Source organism: Vanrija pseudolonga, chromosome 6, assembly GCF_020906515.1.
Source record: "Vanrija pseudolonga chromosome 6, complete sequence".
Classification (NCBI taxonomy): Eukaryota; Fungi; Basidiomycota; class Tremellomycetes; order Trichosporonales; family Trichosporonaceae; genus Vanrija; species Vanrija pseudolonga.
This window is the reverse complement of record NC_085854.1, coordinates 2,353,892-2,377,163: the sequence shown is the minus strand read 5'-3', so window position 1 is coordinate 2,377,163 and position 23,272 is coordinate 2,353,892. Positions and strand designations below refer to the sequence as shown.

The 23,272-nt window shown below is 61.7% G+C and overlaps 8 protein-coding genes across 8 annotated transcripts; 3 read left to right on the top strand and 5 right to left on the bottom strand.

Annotated features, from left to right (window-relative positions):
* Positions 1 to 1,016: 1,016 nt before the first annotated feature.
* Positions 1,017 to 2,634, top strand: mpr1 (Multistep phosphorelay regulator 1). The gene is made up of 4 exons (XM_062775276.1): positions 1,017 to 1,179; positions 1,517 to 1,654; positions 1,762 to 2,138; positions 2,180 to 2,634. The coding sequence occupies exons 2-4, from the start codon at positions 1,595 to 1,597 to the stop codon at positions 2,433 to 2,435; spliced, it is 693 nt and encodes a 230-aa protein (XP_062631260.1). The 5' UTR covers positions 1,017 to 1,179; positions 1,517 to 1,594; the 3' UTR covers positions 2,436 to 2,634.
* A 116-nt stretch (positions 2,635 to 2,750) lies between these two features.
* LOC62_06G008733 (uncharacterized protein) lies at positions 2,751 to 4,891 on the bottom strand. The gene is made up of 9 exons (XM_062775275.1): positions 4,681 to 4,891; positions 4,452 to 4,569; positions 4,317 to 4,397; positions 4,172 to 4,273; positions 4,016 to 4,135; positions 3,814 to 3,970; positions 3,585 to 3,748; positions 3,406 to 3,522; positions 2,751 to 3,294 (listed from the first exon to the last, which is right to left on the bottom strand). The coding sequence occupies exons 1-9, from the start codon at positions 4,868 to 4,870 to the stop codon at positions 2,829 to 2,831; spliced, it is 1,515 nt and encodes a 504-aa protein (XP_062631259.1). The 5' UTR covers positions 4,871 to 4,891; the 3' UTR covers positions 2,751 to 2,828.
* A 363-nt stretch (positions 4,892 to 5,254) lies between these two features.
* On the bottom strand, positions 5,255 to 7,565 carry pfh1_1 (ATP-dependent DNA helicase pfh1; the record flags this gene model as incomplete). Its single annotated transcript, XM_062775274.1, has 10 exons — positions 7,339 to 7,565; positions 7,245 to 7,301; positions 6,658 to 7,207; positions 6,526 to 6,620; positions 6,222 to 6,487; positions 5,971 to 6,184; positions 5,855 to 5,885; positions 5,579 to 5,810; positions 5,392 to 5,541; positions 5,255 to 5,351 (listed from the first exon to the last, which is right to left on the bottom strand). Exons 1-10 carry the CDS (start codon positions 7,423 to 7,425, stop codon positions 5,255 to 5,257), a joined length of 1,779 nt encoding a protein of 592 aa, XP_062631258.1. The 5' UTR covers positions 7,426 to 7,565.
* Positions 7,566 to 12,110: 4,545 nt separating this feature from the next.
* On the top strand, positions 12,111 to 12,664 carry LOC62_06G008731 (uncharacterized protein; the record flags this gene model as incomplete). The annotated part of the gene is made up of 2 exons (XM_062775273.1): positions 12,111 to 12,398; positions 12,440 to 12,664. 2 exons carry the CDS (start codon positions 12,111 to 12,113, stop codon positions 12,662 to 12,664), a joined length of 513 nt encoding a protein of 170 aa, XP_062631257.1.
* Positions 12,665 to 12,783: 119 nt separating this feature from the next.
* On the bottom strand, positions 12,784 to 15,332 carry LOC62_06G008730 (uncharacterized protein). The gene is made up of 4 exons (XM_062775272.1): positions 15,032 to 15,332; positions 14,135 to 14,974; positions 13,449 to 14,090; positions 12,784 to 13,397 (listed from the first exon to the last, which is right to left on the bottom strand). The coding sequence occupies exons 1-4, from the start codon at positions 15,155 to 15,157 to the stop codon at positions 12,816 to 12,818; spliced, it is 2,190 nt and encodes a 729-aa protein (XP_062631256.1). The 5' UTR covers positions 15,158 to 15,332; the 3' UTR covers positions 12,784 to 12,815.
* A 141-nt stretch (positions 15,333 to 15,473) lies between these two features.
* PPIE (Peptidyl-prolyl cis-trans isomerase E) lies at positions 15,474 to 16,129 on the top strand. The gene is made up of 3 exons (XM_062775271.1): positions 15,474 to 15,644; positions 15,724 to 15,909; positions 15,954 to 16,129. The coding sequence occupies exons 1-3, from the start codon at positions 15,503 to 15,505 to the stop codon at positions 16,037 to 16,039; spliced, it is 414 nt and encodes a 137-aa protein (XP_062631255.1). The 5' UTR covers positions 15,474 to 15,502; the 3' UTR covers positions 16,040 to 16,129.
* A 37-nt stretch (positions 16,130 to 16,166) lies between these two features.
* ptr3 (Ubiquitin-activating enzyme E1 1) lies at positions 16,167 to 20,049 on the bottom strand. Its single transcript, XM_062775270.1, has 13 exons — positions 19,787 to 20,049; positions 19,729 to 19,734; positions 19,657 to 19,678; positions 19,581 to 19,600; positions 19,478 to 19,543; positions 19,355 to 19,437; positions 19,114 to 19,254; positions 18,969 to 19,075; positions 18,605 to 18,926; positions 17,813 to 18,566; positions 17,179 to 17,774; positions 16,952 to 17,141; positions 16,167 to 16,904 (listed from the first exon to the last, which is right to left on the bottom strand). Exons 1-13 carry the CDS (start codon positions 19,830 to 19,832, stop codon positions 16,213 to 16,215), a joined length of 3,045 nt encoding a protein of 1,014 aa, XP_062631254.1. The 5' UTR covers positions 19,833 to 20,049; the 3' UTR covers positions 16,167 to 16,212.
* A 224-nt stretch (positions 20,050 to 20,273) lies between these two features.
* Positions 20,274 to 23,087, bottom strand: scon-2 (putative E3 ubiquitin ligase complex SCF subunit scon-2; the record flags this gene model as incomplete). The annotated part of the gene is made up of 8 exons (XM_062775269.1): positions 20,274 to 20,288; positions 20,347 to 21,066; positions 21,105 to 21,426; positions 21,462 to 21,689; positions 21,729 to 21,823; positions 21,860 to 22,042; positions 22,080 to 22,228; positions 22,715 to 23,087. 8 exons carry the CDS (start codon positions 23,085 to 23,087, stop codon positions 20,274 to 20,276), a joined length of 2,085 nt encoding a protein of 694 aa, XP_062631253.1.
* Between the last annotated feature and the right edge of the window lie 185 nt (positions 23,088 to 23,272).

Sequence of the window (23,272 nt, the reverse complement as noted above, 5' to 3'; positions counted from 1 at the left end):
TCGGGGGACGGCCCGGCGCCGCCGCCACCACCACCACGGCTGTCACTCGCGCGCGCTGGGGGCATCCAATCCGTGCGTGACATCTCATGTAGGCTACCACTGGTGCTAGAACAATGGCGCTCGCTGGCTGGCTTGAGACGGCGCCAGTCGCGCGCCAGGAGGCGATAGTCGTCCATTATGTGATCGCCAAGGATGCGATACGCTTGCTTGAGCAGGCCAGGGGAGATGAGATCGATCCTGCGGGGCAGCCGCAGCACCACACCACGCCACGGCCCAGGCTGTGCGCAGCCTGTGGCGCGCGTGCAACCACAACACGCACGACAATGTCCTCGAAACGAGCTGTGCATAGAGGTACGGTGCCGCGTGCGAGGGAGGGAGGGAGCTCTCAAGTGGGCAGACAGGTAGGCCTGGAACAAGCGGGGACGCCGGCGCCGACGACTCTCACTCGCTGGGCAGGGGCTGCAAATAGGACTTTTTGTGTTTGCAAGGTTTGCCTTTTGTCGATCTTTGGTGGTTGTCTGCCGGCATTGGGACAGGCAACAAGGCTGTCTATGGCAAATTATTCTCGGTGCTTTCGGAGGGGAGTGTCGCCAAATGGATTCAAGCGCCAAAACGCTCTCGGCAACGCCGACACACCCCCTGTGGCACACAAAAGCGCCGCGCCCTGCGAAACCCATGTGACCCCTATTTGACCCCCACATATAAACGAAGAACCCAAAGAGGCGCGGAAGCTTTTTTCCCGATGCTTCCCCGCAAGGTTGTCGCCAGAGACGTACGTCATTGGGGAATGGCGCGGGGTGGATAGGCGTGCATCTCGAGGCAAATGTCGTCATTGTTATACGCGCCTAATTGTCCAGGCGGCGGGGAGGGCAGCCAGTCACCGTTTTGGTGGTCGTGCTCTGTCGTCGTCCTGAGTGTGCCACCAACGAGCAACAGTCCGCCGCGACAGATTGAGGACCTGAACACCTGGCTGCTGCTACCTGGCTGACTGACTGCTGGTCCTGACTTGACCTGTCCTGGAACGCACTTGAAGCAGCAAGCAAGTAGGCATCGACGCTGCTGCGGCTCGAAGCAAATCGCCAACACCACACGCATCGACGACCGGCATCATCCACCCCGACTCGCCCTTCCTTCCATCTCGCGGATTGCACAAGCCGGCTCCATTACCGATACCCACAGGTGTGTATACCTCCCCCCCTCCCCTCGTCCATCCTCTGCGTACCGACCGACGCATACCCAGAACACGCTGCACTGGCGAGCAAGCACAAGCACGAGCACGAGCCCTCGCATTGGTTTTGATTGCCCCTCCCCACAATTCCGACGGGTGGTGGAGGAGACGAGGGACGAAGGGCTTGACTCTGGCTCGACGCTGCACGCACAACCCACACCATCTGTCATCTCATCCACACACACACACACGCATCATCATCATCGCTACACACTGGTGCTGACGCGCAACTACTGCGACTTGTCGACATCCACCCGCTCCACTCTTGCCCCCCCCCCCCCCTCGCAGACACGAACACGGCAAGCCTTGACCCCCAACTGCATCTCGCAACTCGACTCCGCATCTCAACCCACCATCGCCGCTAGAATGTCTGCCGGCGCTCCCACTCCCGACAGCGCAAAGACAGTGTCCAAGGAGGACGGCAAGGTGCGTGTTGCGCAGGCCACTGGCCCGCTCGCGCGCTCTTACCCCCTGCACCAATGCTGACAGTGCGGTCCCTCCAACCCTCGCATCGATCGTCCGCGCACGAGCAGGCCGCGTCGCCAGCCGCATCCAAGGACGCTGCCTCGCCCGCCTCGGCCAAGTCGCCAGCAACGGCCGCGACGCCCGGATCGACGACGACAACACCAGCCGACAACGGCGCCGCGTCGAGCAAGGAGGCCGAGACGCCAACCCCTGCCACCTCGGCGTCGGCCGCGTCGGCCGAGGCGGCCCACGACCCAGCCGACGACGAGCCGCTCCCCGACGAGCCGGACGGAATCATCAACATGGAAATCTTCTCGCAGATTCAGGACATGGACGACGAGGACGACGAGGACGACGAGGGCGGCGGCCACGAGTTCTCAAAGGGCATCGTGTGGGGATACTTTGAACAGGCCGAGAACACGTTCAAGTCGATGGAGGAAGCAATGTAGGTGGTCGTGTCACAAGAGCGCGCTGACCTCGTGCTAGCGCCGAGCCCTCCCTCTCGAAACTGTCGTCGCTGGGCCACTTCCTCAAGGGATCGTCGGCAGCCCTCGGCATTATCAAGCTGCAAGACTCGTGCGAGAAGATGCAGCACTACGGCAACCTCCGGGACGAGGAGGTCGGCGCCCCCCTGACCGAGGACGAGGCCCTCAAGCGCATCAAGGCCCTCCTCGCCGACTGCAAGCGCGACTATGCCGTCGCCAGCCGGTGGCTCCGACGACTGTACGGCGAAGACGTTTAGACCGAGATGTAGACGACGACGCAACGTAACGTCGGTGGTCGTAGACGAGTGGACGACGTAGGACTCGACCAGTCTCTACCACGCAACGCTAGGCAGACGCACCCGCAGACCGCTTCAACCACGCCCCTTCGGCTTCTTGGTGAACCATGACGACTGTAGCATTTGAGCTTGTTCCCTCTCTCCCTCTCTCTCTCTCTCTCTCTCTCTCTCTCTCTCTCTCTCTCTCCCTCAGATTCTGTGGCTCTTTCCTCCTCCAATCTTCCCCCACCCCCTTGCCTATACGTCCGTAGCTCCGCGACAAGGCGAGACATAATGAATGAAATGGCTGTTCCATATGCTAGTGACACTGACGGCCTACAATGCTCCCTCTGCTCACTGCTCTACACCACCTATCTACCGCGGCCCCCACGTCGGCCGGAAGAAGCTCAGCCTGTTGCCCGGCTGGCTCGACGACCCCGACGCAGTAGGTCTGTCGAGGAACATTTCGTGCCCGTTGTGACCAGGGTGTGGTGGCACTGGCGGTGGCGGCCGGCTGCCAGGGATGATGGGTGGCGCGCCAGGTGGTGGTCTCCCCGGCGGCGGCCCCCACGCCGCCGCCGAATTGGGCGAGGGCACGCGCATGATGTTGTCCGCGTTTGGGCGGCCAGGCGGGTGCGATGGTGGTGGTCTCTGGTTGTGGTTGTTGAACCTCTGCGGCGGCGGCTGCATCTTCGAGTCTCTCCCCTGGTTGCTGTTGCTGTTCCCCTGTGGATTCTTCTGGCTCTCCCGCCGTCCGGGTTTCAGGTCTGGCAGCTCAATCGTCGACAGATACACGGCGAGGTTGGGCGGGGGAGTCCACTTGGGCTCCTCGCGCAGAGGTCTTAAGTCGTTAGCACGGGTAGTGCCACGGTAGTGCCACAGGGCTGCTACGTGCGCAGCTGGCGCAGGAACCGAGGTCTCCGGCATGCCTTGCCTGGCTTTTGTTACTCACGAATTGTCGTCGAGGTTGATGACGCGCGGTGGCTTGGGAACAGGAGGGAGGGGGTGCGGGTCTTCTTCTTCCACGACATACTGGTGGAGGTCTCCCAGTCCCTCGCGATGGCGGAAGCTGCATCGCTCGTCAGCGCCGTTCGCCCCTTCGCCCCGCTTCCACGCCACCGCGCCACTAACCGCTTGACATCAAGCGCGACCTGCAGGGCGCGCTGCGCCGCCGCAGCCTTCTTGGACCGGATGATAATAAACAGGACATTGGGGTCCTGCAGCAGGCCTATCGCACGCTGCGCGTGCAGCGCGACGTCCGTGTTGGTGCCCACGATGACCTCATTGGGCTCCTCCTGTGGCGCGCGTGTCAGTCAGCAGGCCAGTCTCTACGCCCCGTGGCATCAGCCACACTACGCACCGGCTCGTAGTCGACCTGCGGGGCAAGCGGAGGCGACTTGCGCCGGAGCACGCCGCCCGCCGCGGGCTTACCTGGCGCCGGGGCCGGCTTCTGCGCGGGGACAGGGCCAGCGAGGGGCGCCTCGTCCAAGCTCGAGACGTCGAACAGGTTGAGCAGGCTGGCGCGCGTTAGCACGACTCTGCAACCACGCCACGCTCCTCACCTGGCTACAAAGAGCGTCTCCAGCCCGCGCAGGTCCTTGATCTCGTGCCCCAGAAACCGGTCAATGTTGTAGTGCAGGAACTGCACCTGCCCCCCGCCGTTGGCGTCTGGCCGCCGTCCACTGCGCGTCAGCTATGCTCACGTAGCAGCTACCCACAGGCACACCTCTACGGGCGGGTCAGGTCGTCGGTCGAGGCTACAGATCATGTCCTTGCCTATCCCGGAGCCGAAGCCGTCCTTCTTCCACATGTACTTGTTGCTGCGGGGGTGTCAGCGTTGCCACCAAGCACGTCGCTCCACACTCCAACTCACCCCTCGAATGTAAACGTCCATTCCTGCAATCAGTACCCTTGCGGCGCGTAGCAAAACTCACGACCGACGAACTGCCGGCGTCAGCGGCCATCGCGCGAACCCCGCCCGCCCGAAGCAAAACTCACATCTTGGCCCGGTTCTCGAACGGGATGTTCTCGTCCGGCCCGTGCAGCTCGAGCCGGCGCGACTTGAGCTTGTCGGACACGAAGCCTGATGAGGCGAGCTTTGCGCCGCTGTATGCGTCTGAAGGGGGGGTGAGCTGCGGCTCCGGTGCGAGGCCGCGCGGGGTCGCTAGCTAGGCGTCATGCGCTCGCTCGCCGCCGCCGTCGGGGCACACGCCCACGCCGCACTCACCATACAGCACCGAGCTATACACCTCCCCTTCGCGCCCTTCGCGCACGCGCGCGAACCGCGCCTCGCCGCCGCCGGTCGAGCTGGGCCCAGCGCCGGCGATCGCGCCGCCCTCGACCACCTCGAGCACGGCCGGGTTCTGCGCTGCGGGCAGCAGGCGGAGCGTGTAGAGCCCTTTGTCGCGGAGGGCCATGGCGAGTGGGTGCGGTCGGTGGGTGGAGGAGGGGGAGGAGTGTGAATGAACAATACAATGGACGCTATGGGCGGCGTTGTAGATGTGCGTCGTCGGTGGGCGTGCTGCGTGCTGTGCGCGCACACCCACCGTGTCGCTGGATCGCTGGCTCTATGTTGTTGCCCCGCCAGCCGATCTCAGGGCCGGCCGGATCGAATCCCGCCTGCCGCCACCTACCTGCAGTGCTGACACTGTATCGCAACACCGCATTCTCAAACCCGTAGCATAGCCACTCGACACCCTTGTTACGTCGTATGCATATGTTTGCGGTGCTTACATACACGGCCAAGGACCCATGATAACTATACACAGGGATACGAGATCCAACGCGAAACCCAAATTACGCTACAACGCGTCATCTAACGACGCGACAACCTGCTCTTCATTTTTGGCATCTTCTCCGGCCGCTTCCCACTCTAACACCCGCGGGCTCGCCAAGACTCTGGTCGCGTGAGCCCTGCCCGGACCACAACAACACTCACTTGCTCTTCGAGAACCCTCTCAGCTCCAATCCTTCCAGGCTCGTCACACGCGAGATGGCCACATACGCCTGGCCATAGTCGAACGTCTGGTTGAGGTCGACACGAACGCGCTCGAGAGTGAGGCCTTGGGCCTTGTGGATTGTCAACGCCCTGGAGAGTTAGCAGATCGCGTGAGCCGTTGACTCACCATGCCAGGATAAGCGGCACTTGAAGCCGAGTGGCCTCAATGGTCCCGTCTGGGTGCTCCAGCGATTGTGCTATGGCTGGAATGAGTACGCGCTCCGGCAGGATGAACCTGCAGTCCCTCGGCGGCGGAAATGTCACAACGGGCCACCTGCCAGGTGCAACGTCGGTGGAACGCGGCAGCGCTACGCCATTGGCGGTAGCCTGCTCGCGGGTCATGAAAGCGACGACCATGCCTGGGACTGTCAGAGCTGCCGGTTGATAGTCAAGCTTAGCTCACCAGTCGAGCCGTTGACGAGACCCGGGTAGTCCTACACGTTAGCTCTTGTCACACAAACAAGCAAACATACAGCCCAGTTCTGCAAAGGTCAGCAGCTGCCAAGAACTTGACCTTACGAAGACCAGCATGACCTGGGCGCCAACTCTCAACGACACCGTCTCCGGCCAACGAGACCGTTCGTTCAAGACGCGCGTTGCGTCCTCAGGGGAGAGGGGCCGCTTGTTAGACGCTTGTCCCGGCATGTCGACCGCGTCGTAGAGCATTGTCGACCCCTGTAGGGCATTGAGGCGCGCGGTGTTTTTGTTGCTCGCTTCGTATCGCCTGGGATATCTGTAGCGGGTTAGGCTCATCCAACGCGCAAACCCACAGCCACACTGGCTCCACGCCCTCTGGGCTCTGCAGAGTGCGGTTGCATTCTAAGAGAACGTCCTCCTGCTGGTCCGAGATCGTGCCGCGGCGCAGCGACTCGAGCGTCTTGATGAACACGTCGTCGTTCTGACGGTACACACGCGTGAGGGTGACGACGTTGTGCGGCGCGAACATTTTCTCCCAGCATTCCGTGTCGAACGCGTAGTAGACGTCCTCGTTCTTGTGCACGGGCGGGAGTTGGAAGAAGTCGCCGCAGAATACGAGCTGGTAGGTGAGCGTAATGACGAAGACACATCACCTACCTGGAGCCCTCCGAACGGCTTCCAGTTCTCTCCCCGACGGACAGCGCGACCGATGTAGTCGAGCTTCTCGAGCAGGTCGGCATGTATCATGGACACTGAGGTGGTCAGCCGCGTCCTCCTCCCACCACCTACCCTCGTCCAAGATCAGAACATCCGTGTCGAGCCAGTTTGCCCTGCATAACCCCGTCCGCAGGATGTTGTCCGCAAGCGTGGAGGCAGGTTTGAGGCCCAGCCCGATCCCAGCCCATGAGTGGACCGTCTTCCCGCCGATGTTGAGCGCCGCGATGCCCGTCGAGGCCGTGACGGCGAACTTCTTCCTCCGCCATCCGGTGGGCTTCTCGAGCGCGCGGATGATGGCACGCAGGACGACAGACTTGCCTGTACCTGCTGACCCGGTAAAGAAGATGTTCTCGCCTGCGAGTACGCGGTCGACGATGGCCTGTTGCTGTGCCGACAGCACTGGGTCTTGCACCTTGGCCACGGCCTTGGGCAGGTTGAAGAACGGGTGATGGACGGGCCGCTTGGCGTACCCCTCCAGCTTGGGCTGGCTGTGGTCGAACTGCGGGAGGGGCGGATACAGCCCCGGCTCGGCCTTGACTGGTGCTGATCCCCAGGTCGGCACCACGGGCTTAATATCTGGCGGCAGGACGGGCTCGATACCGTGCAGTCCGCCGAGGAAGGCCTGCCGTCAGCCGAGCGCATGGGTGGCCGTCACTTACAATCGCCTCGTCCTGGTCGTAGAACGACTTGTGCACCGCACCGGGGAACTCGAGGACCTAAGCCATCAGCACGCATCAGCCCGCCTGCACTCACCTGGGTCATGGCCTCCTTCCAGCTATGGTAGATGCCCGGCCGCCGCCCAACCCGGACGGCATAGATCTTGGGGCGCGCCTTGCCCATTGTGGTCGCGGTGGGAAAGGTTGGCAATCACGCCGTCATCTGACACGGGGGCGGCGGCTGACTGGGAGGGGTGTGGCTTCAAAGGGGTGTCTCGTGGGAGAGGGGGTCGTTGTGAGCGGCGAGTGTGATGGTGGTGGTGGACACAGTCGGTGGAGGGAGGAGCAACATTCGCCTTGACGCGCCTGAAACGGGTTATCGGACTGGGCCAAACGCGATCAGTGCGCGGCGTCACAATCACGTGACTCGACTTAATCAAAATCGGTCATCTCCAGCCCGGCAATCCCTGCTTGTTATTGTCTGAGGCATTTTAGCTTTTGCGATGGATGATTCCAGCGACAGCGCCAACGCCGCCGCCGCCGCCGCTGCCTCGTCTTGGCAACTCGGCCGCCGCTCTCACACTTGCGTTCCCCCTAGATCCGAGGCGAGGCCAGGCGAGAGGCGTACATGCCTGGATCCTCGGCACCAAGGCATCACGGCCTACAACATTGTCGAAACGTCCCAACACGGGAATCCCGCGACGATGAGGTGGTGGCGCTTGGCGCTGGCTGCGAAACAGGTCATGCCCAGCCAGGGATCTCTCCGGCAGGCGGGCGCCGGCGTGCTGTAGTACGTACATACAACACTGCTGCTGAGCAAACGCATTCGGATCTGAGGAGATGGGCCGTTTCATAGGGAGGGGGTGTGCGTTGGATTGCTGGCTGGAATGTGCGGCGTCGTCGTTTGCGACCAGGGCCTCGACGACAAAAGGATGTTCCGAGACAACATGTGAGACAGACGACGCATGACGAGTGTGGCACTTGTCGTCAATGTCACACTCATATTATTCGAAACGGCGACGAGCAACGCCTCGTTCTGTCCACCCACCTCGCCGCCCTCAATTCATTCGCACAGACCACCCCTCCCTTTTTGCTTGCTGGGTGTTTCGTGCGCTGGCGGCTGCGCCTCTGCGTCTCTGCCCGCGCCAATCGAGACGAGTTTGATCACAGAGGGTCCCCTTTTGGGTGCGCCGCTTTTGCAATTTCGAACAATGGCACACTGCACAGACCACCTCTTCCTCTGAAGGCAAGGGCACTGCTGCTTCTGCTTTAGCCGAAATCGAAGCAGCCAGCGCTTCTGCACCGACACCCCTGAAAGATCGCCAGGATTCTTGCTGTATTTGGGTGGGCCACGGCGGCGGAGAGCATGGCATGGCATGCCACCATGGCAGACGAGAGCACAAAGCGCAGCAGTGCTGGCCCCTCGCTCCCCCTTTTGCACTGTTGTGACAGATACTAACCCGGGACCAGGTGGGCAGGGGGCAGGCAGTATTGGGTTCAAGGCCAGGAACTGCGCGAGGGATATAAGATCCAAGAAGGCTGTTCTTTACTGGGGTAGTGCGCACAGATCGCCCTCTGCGAATCTGAGTCCCTCGTTTCTCTACTGCTGCTGACCTCAGCCGGGATGGGGATAGGAGTCATGTTGCATTTCCATTTGATGATGGGCGGGGCGGGGCGGGGCGGGGCGCCCAAAAGCGGAGAGATGATACGAGAATTATGGGGGAGGCGCTGAGAGATGCGTAGTGTAACGGGCAAAGAGAGCAGCGCCCGCCGAGTCGGAGACGACTGAAGGAGAAGAAGGGGGCGGTGGCTGAGGTCAAACTGCCGTGCGGCGTGGCGCTGTACGCCAGCCAGCCAGCCAGCCAGCCAGCCAGGCGGACAAGGCAGAGCAGGGCAGGGGCCAGGCGTAATCTCTATCTGGGTGGGGTGGGGGGGGGGGTGCGACGATGCGACGCTGTGCTGGCGTGCTGGAATGAACTAGGCCGTCTTACTTGATCCACCCAAACTTTGTGGCCACCACCACCACCACTACCTTGCACAACGCCGACGCACTTTGGCCCGGACACTCGGATGCACGCGCGCGTGTCACCCCCCGCCGCCCGCTCACTCACTCTCTCGCTGCACACTAGGGCGATCAGCCTTTGCTTGGTCCTTCTGCGCGCCGCTCGCTCTGCGCCAGCCGCCCTGGCGCCCGTGTGTTGCTCTGCTCGTCCTCTGCTGCTCCTCGTATCTCTCTCGGTTGTGGTACTCCTCCTCCTCCTCTTTCTTCCGAAATCGGAGTGGCCACACTGCGGCTGCTGCAAGCGCTACGCATTGCACTCTTGCGCCTTGTATCCTTGTTCTGCGTGTCCCCCCCACCTCGCCTCAGTCCCCGAGCGTCAAACAAACCTGCGCGCGCCGCCGTTCCTCGCCTTCAGGTCATTAAAGGAGGTTCCTTTGGTAAAAATCCACTCTCGTCGTCGCCCGTCGTCGCCCGCTCTCGCTCGGCTGCACCGTCGCGCGACACGGGCGACACGCAACCCACCCCTCGTTCTCTCACCCAACCTTTGTTGCGCGTTCAAGGTGCGAAAGGGCCGCGCGCCATGTTTGTTGTGCTCAGAGTTAGATGATGCAGGCAAATGCCGTAGCAACAACGCCGACGACAACAACAAGACAACGACAACAACAAAGGCTTGTGTAACACTAAACACTCGTCTCCAATCCCCTTGTTGTCCTCGTTCGTCGTCTTGTGTGTAGAGTAGCAACAGACAGACACTAGCCACAGCAGCAGCAGCAGTCGGCATCTCGCTTCTCACACTTTGGAGATCAGTCCATCTTCACGCCTTCATCTCCCTCGACGACAGACGCCTTCATCCACCTCATCCTCCCCCTCCTCCTCCTTGTTGCTCTGCTGCTCATTCCACCTGCTTCGCCCGCACGACGACGGTGTGTGCGTGTGCGTGTTTGCCACCCGCGCACCACCCATCCCGCGAATCCTTGGCAGGACGAGTCCTTGCTTCTGGTCGTGACACACATCCCTCTTCACCGCTTGGGGCGGGCAGCGTGTGCGGCGGCGTACACCCTCCACGAGAAGTCCTTTGGGAGAGAAACATCTCGATCCGTGTCAAACGCGCGACAACGACACGACAACTTGAATATTTATCATCACCCAACTGTACTTCTTTTGTTTGCTCAGCCAACACCCCCCTCCCACCCACATACAAACAAATGGCCATGGCTTTGTCCTCTTACGAGCACCACCAGGTACGTGGCCATCACCCCTCACGCTCTCTCGGAGGAGCGAGCGAGCGGGCGAGCGAGCGAGCCCACACCTGCCGCGCACAGACTGGCTGACCTGGTAACTGTCAGCCCAAAAACGAGTCGGCCACCACCGTCACCCGGGTAAAGGACGAACCAGTGTCGAGGAGCAGTACACCTCACACTGCAACCAGTGTCGAGCAGCCCCGGTTTCTCGGCCACCACCCGGGGTCTCACCGCCCTCACCCCCGCCGCTTCGACACAGCACCGTCCACAGCATCGTCGTCCACACACAACAACGGGTCTTTGGTGGTAAAGGATGTTTCGCGGCCCTCATCAGTGTCTGGAAGAAGTTTAAGCGGTCCCATCAGTCTCCTTGCAGACGTGGCTCTGGGATACCCCTCTGAACCCTCTGGCTCGACGTCAAACGGGCCGAGTCGCATCACGCAGAAACCAACGCTGCCGCCGCTCACAAGCATTCAACACCTCGATCGTAGGGCGACCCAGGGCCCATCGTTACAGCCGATCTACTCTCAACAAACAGTGCGAGATGGCGAGGCCGGATCCGCGCAAAGGGGCGTAGTGGCAACGGCCCAGGTGAGGCGAGCTGTTGCCGGCGTGTGTGGCTGAGTCGATTCGATGCTGACAGAGCCAAGGGAGCTCACGCCCACACCGCCCACGGTCACACCGACGCCCAGTACGTCGAAGACCTTGGATTCAGAACGCGGAGGCTCTCTCTCGACGGGCAAGGTCGGAATGACCGATCCAGTGCACTGCATACAAGCGTCGCAATGGGGCACCACCCAGAGGTGTGTGGCGCATTCCAGTGGCAAACAGAAGCTTGCTGACGCGCACGATCAGCAGCAGCACCGACCCGTGCCGTCAGCCACGCGACACCCACTCCAACCCCGCCCGGTGGCCATGGTACCTCAGCACGCGTGGCAACCACAGGCCGAGGGAAGCGCGTGGCGCGAGTTTCCGGCCCACCCGCCCGGGGTGGCGGCGCCGCCGGTGACCACGGCCCGCCGAATCCCTCCGCCGCCTCTAGTCCTCGATAGGCCGAGCAGCGACTCACGCCAGCAGCCACAAGTACCCGAGTCGTACTGGGCACCACTTGGCCCCACAGTACAGCCGCGCGCGCCGTACCAGGGCATGCCGCGTCGCGGGTCCACCCGTGGAGGCTCGGCCAAATCCACACACCAGCAGACGTGGACATTCGTGACTGAAGACCCGGCGCGCAAGCACTTTAATCACGCCCCGCGAGCTTCCGACGAGGTCGCCGCTCCCAGGGATGGCGAGTCACCGGCCACCAACGTGGTGGTGGCTCGCGCCGTGCCAAGCCAGAGCTCGGACGCCGGCCCTCGCCACTGGGCGCCTATCGGCAACTCCATGTCGGCGTTCACCGCCACCACCACCACTGAGCGGGGATCTGCGCCGAGTCGCCCGCCCAGCAGCTCGAGGTCACAGTCACACGCACGACCCCGTTCTGCCCATACCGAGCGCCCAGAGAGCGCAGGCCCAGGAACGGCCTTCTTCCAGTCGTCTGTATCGTCCGACTCGGGCGACGAGCACGAGCACGCGGGCAGTGGCGGCGACGCGAGCGGCCACGGCCACGCCCACGGCCACGGCCACATGTCGGACGGGTTGCCCCCGGCGCAAGGCACGCGTCTGCGCTCGTCCCAGCGGCTGCGGAAGCGCGGGCGCGACGACGAGTCGCCCGATTCAGAGAGCCCGCTGCAGCCCCTCAGCCCCAACGACGAGGCGAGCTCGCCCGAGCTGCAGGCGGTCAAGGCGGAGGTCGAGGACGAGGCGCGGCCCAGGAAGCGGACATATGTCAGACGCGACGCGCAGCGCCGCAAGGAGCAGAACGCTCAGGCCCAGAAGAAGTTTCGATGGAAGAAGAAGGCCATGGCGGAGCAGGTGGGTGAGCGGGAGATGATTGGGCTGACGCGACCCGGCAGATGTCGAAAGATTTGGTCGACCAGAAGCGCAGGAACAAGGAGCTCGAGGCGCGCTGTGCCGAGCTCGCAGGGATCACAGAGGACAAGGACGAGCAGCTCGCCCACAAGGAGACGCTTCTCAGCCGCCTGCTCAACGAGAACGGGACGTTCAAGCGCCGCCTCGAGATGATGAGCCGCCGCTTTGGGTTCGACGACGCCGAGATTGAGTCCGCATCTTCGCCGTGAGCCACGAACCCTGCCTGTGCCGCGAACCTTGTGTCAGTGTGCCTTCCCCCCTCCCCATCATCCCCATACCCATCAATGTACGCTTAATTCTTTGTAAATTAGTCTGCACAGTCGCAGCGCCAGTATATACTAGTTGGTGCATACATACCTACTACATGCAAAGGGTAGTCACCTCCTGGCGGACCGTGTCTCTCATGTCAGTGACAATGGTCAAGACGCGCTGGTCGTCAACCATGACACCGTTGGGACGGCTGGTGAGCGTGCGCGTCACAGAGCGGTACTTCAGGCCAGTGATGACAGTCTCAGCCCAGCCGTGGCCGGGTGGGATCTCGGTCGGCTCGTCGTGTAGCTCGACACGGTACTCAGCCTTGCCGTAGGCTTCCGTATTCTCCGAACGTCCGACCTTAACGCGGGCCGAGGGACAAACGTTTGGATCGGAGCCTTGGACATCGTCCTCCGGTTTCTCGTCGGACTTGCCAGCCTCGTCGGCCTTGTCTTTCGGGTCGGACTTGCCAGCGTCGCGCGATTCTGGGTTCTCTTCCTCTGCCTGGTCCGTGTGGCGCTTGGACTGGTCACCCTCGGACGAAAGCCCGTTCTCAATCTCGCCATGTGTCCGTCGAACCGACACCGGCGAGAAGTCGAACACGACAAGATCGACAGGTCCATCCCAGGCGGGGTCCTCATCCTGATGTGGCTGCAGCGAGGCGAAGCGGTAGCCGGAGCACGAGCAGACCTGTGGCGTTGGTGTCAGCTGAAGGCCCGATGCTGTGGATTTCCAGCTTACCCAGTTGCGATGTCCCCGCTGGAACTGGCGCTGAAGGCGTGCGTTCTTCTCGCCCCAGTCGGCCCAGTGGTACGTCCGCAGAGCGGCATTGGGGGGCATGTCATCTGCACTGACGCCCAGACGCCGAAGCGTGATCCACGCGCGGCGCATACGCTCTTCTCCCGCGCGGGCCATCTCAACAAATGTCTCACGCAGGACAAAGAGCTCGTAGTTGAACTCGGGCAGGTCCTCGCCGACGACCAACAGCTCGAACACCACAACACCGCGACTCGGGTCCTGGGTGAAGGGCTTGCCCCGGCCCAGAGTCTGGTTCTTGGGGTTCGCTGGCGGGAACGGCGGGTCAGGTCGCATGTCGAATCGCTCAATAGACGTCATGTTCGCCAGCTCAGGCAGCAGTAGCTTGGCGATGACTGTTGGCCTCGGCGTGGTGTGGTCATTCTTGTCGAGGGGCAGAGGCACGGTCGTGACCGGCTTGGGGAGAGCTGGGTCTCTTGCGAACGATAAGATCTGGATCGACGGCGGGTGGATGTCGATCACCTCTGGCTGGGACATGTCAAGCACCGAGGCGGTGGACATGAGCACTGTCGTCGGGGTAAGCATCGCGAACGAGCACTCTGTGAGTGTGTGTCCGATTTTGAGGCGCTGGGGAGTCAGCTCAAGCTGGGAACAATCTCAGCTACACTCACGCCCATGACCTCGCCCGTCTTCCAGTTCCACGCGACAATCTCTTCCTCGCCAGCGGAAATACCACGCATGAATCCGTTCCGCGAAACGAGCGCGACGAGCGTGTCTCCCATGATCTGGATCAGCTGGCGCGGCCACAAGGTCGGCACGCTGGCGGGCGGGAAGTCGAGGAACGGGACCGCCGCGAGCGGGTGGGGCTCGCCAGTCGACATGGAGAGCAGGTGGTACCGATTACACGGGGGCGGGGTCAAGCTTCGCACCGGCCTGGGTTCGTACTCGGATACCACAATCAAGTCCTGCGTCGGGTCCATGGTGAGATCCGCGATGGGGAACTCGACCTTGATGGCCTTGGCGTCGAGGATCGGGTCCTCGAGGTCGGGGTCCTCGACCGACGGCAGCGGGATGAGGCGGATCGAGCGGGGCTTGTCTGCCGCCGAGAACTCCTCGCACATGAGGAAGATGCCCTCCTGGAGCTCGTAGACGCCCGTGCGGCCCAACACGGTGAACGTCCTGACCTGGGCGGGCTCGAGCGCGTCCCAGCGCCGCTCGCGCGCCGTCAGCGCGGCCTCCTTCTCCGTCGTGCTCAGGTCCGAGTAGTCGGCGCGCGTCGTCGGCGGGTCGTTGCTCCACGGGGCGAGGGTGACGCTCGCGAGCGTCGGCCGAGCACGGCCCGTGTGCGGAGACTTGATGTTCGTGTTGAGCGGCGAGGCGGGCCGCTCGGCGGCGGCCACGCGCACCGCCTCGCCACGCTTCGCCACGTCCAAGTACCCCGTCGTCTGGAGCACGAAGCGGTACCGCAGCTCGGGAGAATTGAGGTAGAGCTCGCGAAGCCCCTTGCACGCCTGGGTGACATGTCAGTTCCGAAACGGCCTCTGGAGGTGCGACAATGGTCCACTCACCCGCTGCACGCTGACAATGTCCCTCGGGCCAAGGGAGGAGAGTATCAGCTCGAGTATCTCGCCCGGGAGGTCGAGGAGCTTGGTGCCGCTCGTCATGGACACGTCGGACGCGTCAGACGCAGCCATGGTGGTGATGGTGGGTGGTGGTGGTGGTGGTGGCGTGTGCCGGAACGAGTCGAGTCGGCGAGAGTACCGGTCGTGTCGGTCGTGCCTGCGAGGCTGTCGATGGGGTTACACCAAAGCGTAAGGCCAGCCGCAAGAGTGCACTGCTGAGCGAGTATGAGTAGTATCTGCACAAGTGTCAAAGTGAGAGAAAGTCGAGCCTTAATACCCGCTCAGCTGGTCCGAGGACATGAATTCGAGCAGTGAGCGGGATCAAACCGACTAACTCATGTCGCGCGCCGACCCCTCGAACACCATCAACAATCGCTTGTTCGCTCGACTTTTGCCATCCCCCACCACACACGCACCATGGCCGAACCGGGCCAGTCAAAACGCACGACCGTGTACGTCGCGGGCTTTGCGTCCGGCGTCGACGAGCACCAGCTGCTCGCGGCGTTCGTGACGTTTGGCGACATTCTCGAGATCAACCTGCCGACCGAGCAGCATGATCGTGAGTCCGAGTCAGCGCGCGCCGAGGCGAGGCATCGCTTGACCACTGCGATACGCTCGCATGAAACTGACACGCCCAGCCAAAAAGCACAAATCCTACGCCTTCATCACCTTCTCGTCGGCCCAGGACGCGCAGGACGCCATCGACAACTACGACCTCAACGAGCTGCCCGGATACCGCGGCCAGGGCAAGTTCCTCAAGTGCTCCATTGCCAACCCGAACAAGTATGGCGGCGAGGCGTCGGGCGGCAAGTTTGACCGCGCGTGTAAGTGCAGCTTTGGCGTTTAGGATGGCGAGCTGACTCCGCAGTGTGGGAGTCGGAAGAGTGGCTCCAGGAGCATGGCCAGACCAAGGGGGAGGACGCTGCGTTGGCAGCCGCTGCGAATGGAGCGTAGGGCCGCGCTGGTGCAGGCGCGAGCATAGTGACGACAGGGAGATCGTAGAGATAGAGGCAGAGCATAGGAGACATGTATCAATTATCGGCAACCACCAGCTTCACGGAACCACGGCACACCGGTACCGCCACGGCACTGCTGCATATCTTCTTGTATCAAACACCCACAAATCTCTAAGGCAGGCGGATAAGGAGGTATGGCACCTCGACATCCTCGCCCTCCTTGTCGTCGGCCATGACCTCGACAAGCAGGCTCTTCTGCCAGGCGGGCAATGTCTTCTTGCTCACTTCCTCGATCAGGTCCGAGATCTTCTTTGGCAAGCGCTCAGCGGCCTTCTTGGGAGGCGTAAACGCAGACCACAGCATGGACACGCCCTGCGACACCATCTGCAGGTTGAGCTCCTGCTTCTGCTCAAACCAGTCGATAATCTCTTGCAGCGTCGGGTTGCCGTCAATCTCGAAGCGGTCCCACAGAGTCCAGTCCTTGCCGTTGTACGACTGCTTGGCAGCGGCAATGGGCTCCGAGAAGCCGAAGAATGGCAGAGCAAGGTTGACAAAGCCGTTCTTGTAGTCCTCGAGGTTGTTCTTGCCGTCAATCACCTTGTACAGTTCAAGGCAGACCAGGCCGACAGCGAGGGCAGTCGTGGTGGCAATGGCAGGGATGATCTTGCCGGCAATGAGCTTGGTCTTGTGGCGGTCAGCCTCGGTAATGCTGTAGTTGCGAGCACGGAGGTTGGACGCGGCGGTGATGAAGTCGATGTGGTGGTTCGAGTCGTCGTCCTTCTCAAAGTCGGCGGGCTGGAGGCGGAAGCCAGCGAGCGACGAAGGGGTGGGCAGCCTGGCAACAATGGCGTCAAGGTCCTCAGCTGGAAACAAGTCAGCCCAGCTCATCACTAGAACCTGTTCGACTTACAGTCGTCCTCGTTGCCGGCAACGGGGTCGTTGTCGTTGATCTGGATCTTGACACCGCTCTTGGGGACAAACTTGGGAACCTCAAAGGTCTCAAGCGCCTTGTGGAAGGTGGCAGGGTCAGTGTCGCCCTTGAGGCCGTAGTTGAAGGCGTGCAGGTTGGCAGCCGAAACAAGGTAAGCATAGTCGAGGGGCTGGTGTGGTTAGTCAAGAATGCATTGCACCACTCACGTCGTTAATGTCGAACTTGTTGGCGTCAGGGGCACGCTTGGGGCCCGACCAGAAGGGGGTACCGTTGGAGTTGACCTGGTCCTTGGGAAGGTTGAACAGGAGCTGGCTGATCTCGTTGTGGTAGTCGTTCTCGTACTGGAGGCGCGCCCACTGAACACACTCGGCAAAGGTCGTGGGGCGGCCGACGAGGTACTTCTCCATCTGCTTGAGCTGCTCGTGGTGCTGGCCCGAGCTCTTCAGAGTCGTCTCAACAAAGTTGGGCTGCGAGAGGTACAGGTTGACGGTCGAGGGAGGGTTGACGAACAGCGAGTCGAACGCCTCACGAGCCCACTGGATAGTGTGCTCAATAGCGTTGGGGAAGTTCTTGACCGTGCACGAAGGGATCGACTTCTCAGGGGGGTCCTGGGACGACGAGTACGACTCGGTGAGGAAGGGGATGACGACCTGGGTGTTGGCCTTGGTGCCAAGGGTACCCGACTCGAGGAGGGGCTTCTGGTAGAAGACACACCGGCGGTCCATGTACTGACGGGCCTGGACGTTGTCGAGGGCGTTGGTGACAACGTCGAGCTTGGAGAAGAACTCGTCGCCGAATTGCTCTGAAGGGGATCAGCTGGTGCTTTCTTATCCCACTCACGCTCAGTCTCGGGGCCAACACGCTCCTCAAACGTGGTGATGTGGCCGGCGAGGTCAGGGTTCATAGCGGTGACGGCGGAAGCAGCACTCTCAGCCTTGAACTTGCCGACATCCTTGGCACGGAAGAGGAACTGGCGGTTGAGGTTGCTCTTCTCGATGGTGTCGAGGTCCGTAACGATGATCGAGCCCTCAGGGCCAGTGGCAAGACCCATCATGGCCCAGTTCTTGAGCATCTCACAGCCGATGGCACCCGAACCGACAAGGAACTGGCGGTTGTTGGCAATCTTCTTCTGGAAGGTCTCGCCAAAGACGGCAATCTGGCTGTCGTAACGAGTACCCTTGGGCTGGGTCTCGGCCTCGGTGGGGAGCTGCGAGGGGAGCGACTCGAGCGAGTCGAAGTACAGGCTCTGCTGCATGGGGTGGAACTTGGCCGAGACGGCCTTGAGGACCTCCTGGGCGACGAAGCCACCAATGACGGCAACAACAGGAGAGACATCACCCGAAGCCTGGAAGGAAAGCGCCTGGAGGACCTTCTCGTCGAGGTCAGCGTCGCCGGCGGCAGCCGAGTGAATCTCCTTGGAGAGGGCAACGATGGACGCGGCGTCCTCGGCGTTCCAGGGGCGGGGGAGGCGGCCGTTCTTGGCCTGGAACTGGGCAAGAGCCTGGAAACCGACGTGGAGGGTGGCAGGGCGGTCCCACTTGGCAAAGTCGGTGATGAACAGCTCGGGCTGGTTAAGGCTCTCCTTGAGCGATTTCTGGAGAGTTAGGTACTGCATCTGAGCACTTAACTCACGAAGTGGAGAGTCTTGGGCTGCTTGACCTGGGTGAAGAGACCACCCGAGGTGTACTCGCCGAGCGAGTTGGTGTCGCCAATCGAGAAGGTGTAGGGGCCCTTGACGGTGACCTTGCGGGGCTCGGCGCCGTTGAGGCCCTCCATGCCCTTAATCTCGGAGAAGACGACATAGTCGCCGTCCTCGAGGCCGTGGCGGGTCTCGTCGACGGTGGTGACGAGGGCGTCGTCGCCGTTCTCGACGTAGAGAACCATGCCCGAGAGGGGGTTCTCGCCGGTGGGGTCGACGCAGACGAAGTCGTCACCAAAGTCGTTGAAGACGGTGCTGAGCGAGTTAGCTGGGGGCCACAACATCGCAGCTACTCACGCAAAGAGGCCGCGGACATCAGCGGCGATGAAGTAGATGCCGTTCTTGCGGGCAAACTCGTCGATCTCAACCTGCTTGGCGAGGCTGGTGTTGGTGAGGACAACAACCTGGGGTCAGCTGGAACTATCAGCATATCACAGCTCACCTGGTAAGGCGCAATGAGCTCGGGGGTGATCTCGCCCTCGCCCTCGAGCACCTTGACGGGCACGTAAGAGTTGAGCTCGGCCAGGCGCGGGCCAGTGACGGCCGCACGGGGCTTGCCAATGTCCTCTTCGCGGAGGAAGAACTGTGCGGGTTAGTGGCCATAGCGGGCTGTGCTGGGCAGCGGCAGCGGCGGGGCGTCGCCGCCCGCCCGCCCGTCGCCGCCGCCGCGGCGGTGCACTCACCTGGGTGCCGAGGTCGGCGATCTCGACGGGGGAAGGGTCGTAGATGGTCACACTCTTCACGCCAGCGAGGGCAACGTTCTTGGCTGCACGTGTGAGCTGCATTGCCACCTCTCGTCAGCTTACCGATCTCCACGCCGAGGCCCTTGACGCCGACGATGAGGACGTTCGAGTTGGCCATCTTCTTCATCGCTGCGGGTCAGCACTGCTGCCGTGTCGGAGACGCTACCTTCATGTCCGAGGACGTAACTGGTGCTCGTCAGCGGCTGCTACAGACTCAACCCCACGAACACCGCAGCACTCACAGCTGACGAGAGTAGAGGCCCTCTTGATCACGAGTCAGCACGCCGGTCTCCAAGCAATCAGTAACGCCTCACCGTCGACTGCAGGTGGTGTTAGCTATGATACGAGGATCAAGACAGCAGCTCTACCCACTGTTGTCGCCACCGGGAGCATCGACCTCCATTGCTGACGAGGACATGGTGGAGAGGGGGGAAGATGGTGGAGCGTGGAACGGAGTAAGAGTCGTCTAGCAGGTGCTCTACAACCAGAGGTCTCGAGTGGTCTGCTAGCAGGTGAGATGTGTTGTTCTTGTAGTCGACTTTTGACAAGCCGTTGCTGTTTGAACAACTAGTGGATGATAAGAGTCGAGTCACAAGGTGTTGCAAGGCAAGCTCCAGTCAAAGGTTGAGTGATCGATGAGGTAACGGGGTTGCAGCGGCGGCGGCGGCGGCGGCGGCGTGTCGCTCAGTCGTGACGTGCATCCGCCGCTTCAGAAGTGATTTCAAACCCCTCGCGTCCACTTGGCCTCCACATTCTATTACCTTCATTACGATTCGATTATGAATGACTAAGACTACAACCAAAAGCAAAGCTCATCACGCCTTTGCAGACCGATCAGTGACTCCTACAAAGCCTGCAACTACAATAGACCCGTCTGCACAGCCATACTGCGTGTTGTTAGCATTGGGTCGACAGGAGAATGCCCAACTCACCACCACCTTGTCATGGTCGAGTGCCAAGCTCATAGGGTTCTTGGTTGCACTGGCCAGCCCCGCAGCACGTCCTCGCGTCTCCCACAGACCACCAAGCGGCACCACCTTCATGGCAGCATCGCCTCCACCGGGCGAAGGCCTTTCAGAGCCGACGAGAACCTGTATGAGACTGATTAGCTGGTCCTTGAAAAGACATGAGAACTGGTGACGTACCCTGCGCTCTGCGCCCGACTTTGCGGACAAACGGCGGCTGGTAACGATACGCCCACGCCCAGCTTCGAATGCGCCCCGCTCCGTGCCCGTAATGTCGAGGATCTCGATAATCCTCGGTGGCTTCGCGAGGGCAAACTGTGACGTCGTGTTGGTCGTAGTGGCATTCGCCTTCTCGCTGTTCCCGTCCTCGCTCGAGCTCGCGCCTGCTGACGAAGGTAGAGCGCCTGTCGACATGGCAAGCTTGGAGCTCACGACTGGGGACGGCCGTGATGTAGTCGGTGTTGCCCCGCCAGACCGAGGGGTGAGCGGCGAACGCGGTGACACTGCGCGAGGCGACGCGTTACTGAAACCTCGGTGACGAGCAGGTGTGACAACCGAGGGGCTGGTCGCCTGTGCTTCGGCAAAGGACCGGCTGTCGACGCTCGTCGGGCTATTAAGCATGACCTCCAGTTCCTCCTCGTCAGCCCATTCCCAGGCGAGGCGAATTATAATGTCCTTCGTAGCCATCTGTATGTCAGCTTCAAATGGGGCATCATCAAGCTCACCGCCAAGAACCGCCCTTCGGCCTCAAACCAGGTAAGCATACCCAGAGCGCCGACTCCCACGTCCTTGAGCTTGTCGGCAAACTCTGGCTGCCGCCTTGCGAGCTCGGACAGCCTGAACTGGCCGAGCATTTCTCGCTTTTGGATGGAGAACGTGCGGATCACGCCGTCGACAGTTGCGGACAGGACAAAGTCGTCGAGAAGTCTCATGCCAGCACAGACGTTGGTCTGCTGGCCGAAACGAACAATCTTGTTTCCTGACCGCCAGTCCCACACGACGATCGCCTTGTCGGACCCGACAGAGATGAGCCATTCGGCGTTGATTCTGCTGATCAGCTGGGTACGGCTGCATCCACTTACGCGACAAATCGTGTGCCGTGCAAGTGCCCAGAAAGGATCTTTTCGACCTTCCATTCGCCCTCAATGTTTCGCCACACACTGGCACGGCCAACTTCGTGCGAGCCAGTCACGAGAACCTGCTCTGGCGCGTAGTAGTCGATGCTCGACACGGCCTTGGCGGGGATCACCACTGGCGGTGGGACGACCTTGGAGCTAGACACGGCGTATGGGAGGTTCCATATCCGAATCCTTTGTCGTCAGCACGGCTGCCTCGCACACCACACTCACGTATCATCATACGACGCGCTGATCAGAGTCTCTCCCCATAACTTGAGAGATGTGACGTAGTTTCGATGTCCACTCAGAACAGCCAAGCTCTGAGCCTGAGGGATCAGCAGTGTCCCTGTTGATCAACACACCTGTCCATTCGTCCAGTTCTTCTCTCGCCGCCACAGCTTCTTGAACAATCCCAGCCAGTCGCCGTCATCGTCCAACCTGTAGCCATCGAGATTGACCATGCCATCCCAGTGCGCCTCGAGTTCTCTGCACAGCCGCTTCCACACACGAGGATTCGTTGCCCGCTGTTCGAAGCGTTTCGACACCTGGCGGGTTAGCTGAGACCCACCAGCGGCTACCCACCAATCGCAGGCGCAGCACCTCCTGGAGGTCGAGAAACTTCATGACGTGTTCGCTGAGCTTGTCGTCAAGTCGCCCCAGCACGCCCGTCCGCGACCCCATTACCCGTTCGAGCATTTCAATCTGCGCCTGGATGTCCGACGGCTTGCACGCTGAGACAGTGTCAGCACCTCCCCGCGCGTCTCAGAACGTGCCTTCTGCCACGAGGCCGAGAAATCCCAGCCGCTGCGTCTTGGTCATGGACCGCACGGCGTTTCCCAGGGCTTCCGAGTCTGACAACAAGGCTGCGAGTTGCTCATCATTGTGACCGTTTCGGTTACGCGGTGGTCTTGGTGGGCCATCGAGGCGTGGTCTACACCGCGCATGCTCCACTTGCAAGAGGCTGTACTGGATTTCCAGATCGCGTATCCGCGATCGCAGTGTGTCCGCTTCTGCCGTTGCTGTATCTGGCTCTTCTGTTCTGATGGCGAGCGGCTGCGGTGTCGGGCGGACAGGAGTCGTGTGCGCGGGCGTCGTTGGGCGAGCGACCACCGCCGGAGATTGCGACGCCACCTCGGCCCGTGGTTCCGCGGGCACCTTGGGCGCTGGAGACGGTGTTGCTGGCTGAGAGGGCGCGGCCTTGCGCAACGGCGACGAACCGTTCTTCGTCGGCGTGCGAAGCGAATTGACAGGCCGGAGGCCGGGGCGGGCGTACGCGCTCGGCGGGCCTCTATCTGCTGCCGTCGAGCGGGGTAACGAGCTGGCAGGGATGCGGGACAGCGGCGAGGGGGACGCTTTGGGGGTTACGATCTGGCGAGCGGGCGTAGTCTCAGGCTTGGATGGCGTCGTTGCTGGACTCAGGGTTGCGGACACGGCCATGGACGTAGGCCGTGCCGCGGACCGGGTGGGCACGATCGGCGCAGTCGACCGCTGAGGCGTGGCTGCTGCTGCTGGTGCTGCCGCTGGTGCTCGCGACGAGCTTGGCATGGTACCCTGTTGCGAGCCGTTTGACCCGTTCAAGGTACCTGCCATTGTGAGTGAGTGTGAGTGTGATGTGGAATGTTTGACAATGACAAGGGGGGATTATGTTCTCGTCATGGTGTCTCGTCCTTGGTGCGATTCAACCTTTGGTGACAGACCCTAACAGTGACAGTGCCACGGGAGTGAAATGCGGGGACCCCGACGATCGGATTGAGGCATGACGAATGCTCCCACGT

What these genes read in the sequence shown, in the direction of transcription:
- mpr1 (XM_062775276.1), top strand. Translation starts at nt 1,595, where the DNA reads ATGTCTGCCGGCGCTCCCACTCCCGACAGCGCAAAGACAGTGTCCAAG. An exon ending in TGTCCAAGGAGGACGGCAAG is followed by an intron (nt 1,655 to 1,761) that starts GTGCGTGTTGCG and finishes GCGCACGAGCAG; the next exon opens with GCCGCGTCGCCAGCCGCATC. An exon ending in AAGTCGATGGAGGAAGCAAT is followed by an intron (nt 2,139 to 2,179) that starts GTAGGTGGTCGT and finishes ACCTCGTGCTAG; the next exon opens with CGCCGAGCCCTCCCTCTCGA.
- LOC62_06G008733 (XM_062775275.1), bottom strand. Translation starts at nt 4,870, where the DNA reads ATGGCCCTCCGCGACAAAGGGCTCTACACGCTCCGCCTGCTGCCCGCA. An exon ending in TTCGAGAACCGGGCCAAGAT is followed by an intron (nt 4,398 to 4,451) that starts GTGAGTTTTGCT and finishes TGACGCCGGCAG; the next exon opens with TTCGTCGGTCGTGAGTTTTG. An exon ending in GTCGCGCTTGATGTCAAGCG is followed by an intron (nt 3,523 to 3,584) that starts GTTAGTGGCGCG and finishes CGAGCGATGCAG; the next exon opens with CTTCCGCCATCGCGAGGGAC.
- LOC62_06G008730 (XM_062775272.1), bottom strand. Translation starts at nt 15,157, where the DNA reads ATGGCTGCGTCTGACGCGTCCGACGTGTCCATGACGAGCGGCACCAAG. An exon ending in AGACGGGCGAGGTCATGGGC is followed by an intron (nt 14,091 to 14,134) that starts GTGAGTGTAGCT and finishes CTGACTCCCCAG; the next exon opens with CGCCTCAAAATCGGACACAC. An exon ending in AGCGGGGACATCGCAACTGG is followed by an intron (nt 13,398 to 13,448) that starts GTAAGCTGGAAA and finishes CCAACGCCACAG; the next exon opens with GTCTGCTCGTGCTCCGGCTA.
- PPIE (XM_062775271.1), top strand. Translation starts at nt 15,503, where the DNA reads ATGGCCGAACCGGGCCAGTCAAAACGCACGACCGTGTACGTCGCGGGC. An exon ending in GCCGACCGAGCAGCATGATC is followed by an intron (nt 15,645 to 15,723) that starts GTGAGTCCGAGT and finishes TGACACGCCCAG; the next exon opens with CCAAAAAGCACAAATCCTAC. An exon ending in CGGCAAGTTTGACCGCGCGT is followed by an intron (nt 15,910 to 15,953) that starts GTAAGTGCAGCT and finishes CTGACTCCGCAG; the next exon opens with TGTGGGAGTCGGAAGAGTGG.
- ptr3 (XM_062775270.1), bottom strand. Translation starts at nt 19,832, where the DNA reads ATGTCCTCGTCAGCAATGGAGGTCGATGCTCCCGGTGGCGACAACA. An exon ending in GATGTCCGCGGCCTCTTTGC is followed by an intron (nt 18,927 to 18,968) that starts GTGAGTAGCTGC and finishes TAACTCGCTCAG; the next exon opens with CACCGTCTTCAACGACTTTG. An exon ending in TGTTGGCCCCGAGACTGAGC is followed by an intron (nt 17,775 to 17,812) that starts GTGAGTGGGATA and finishes GATCCCCTTCAG; the next exon opens with AGCAATTCGGCGACGAGTTC.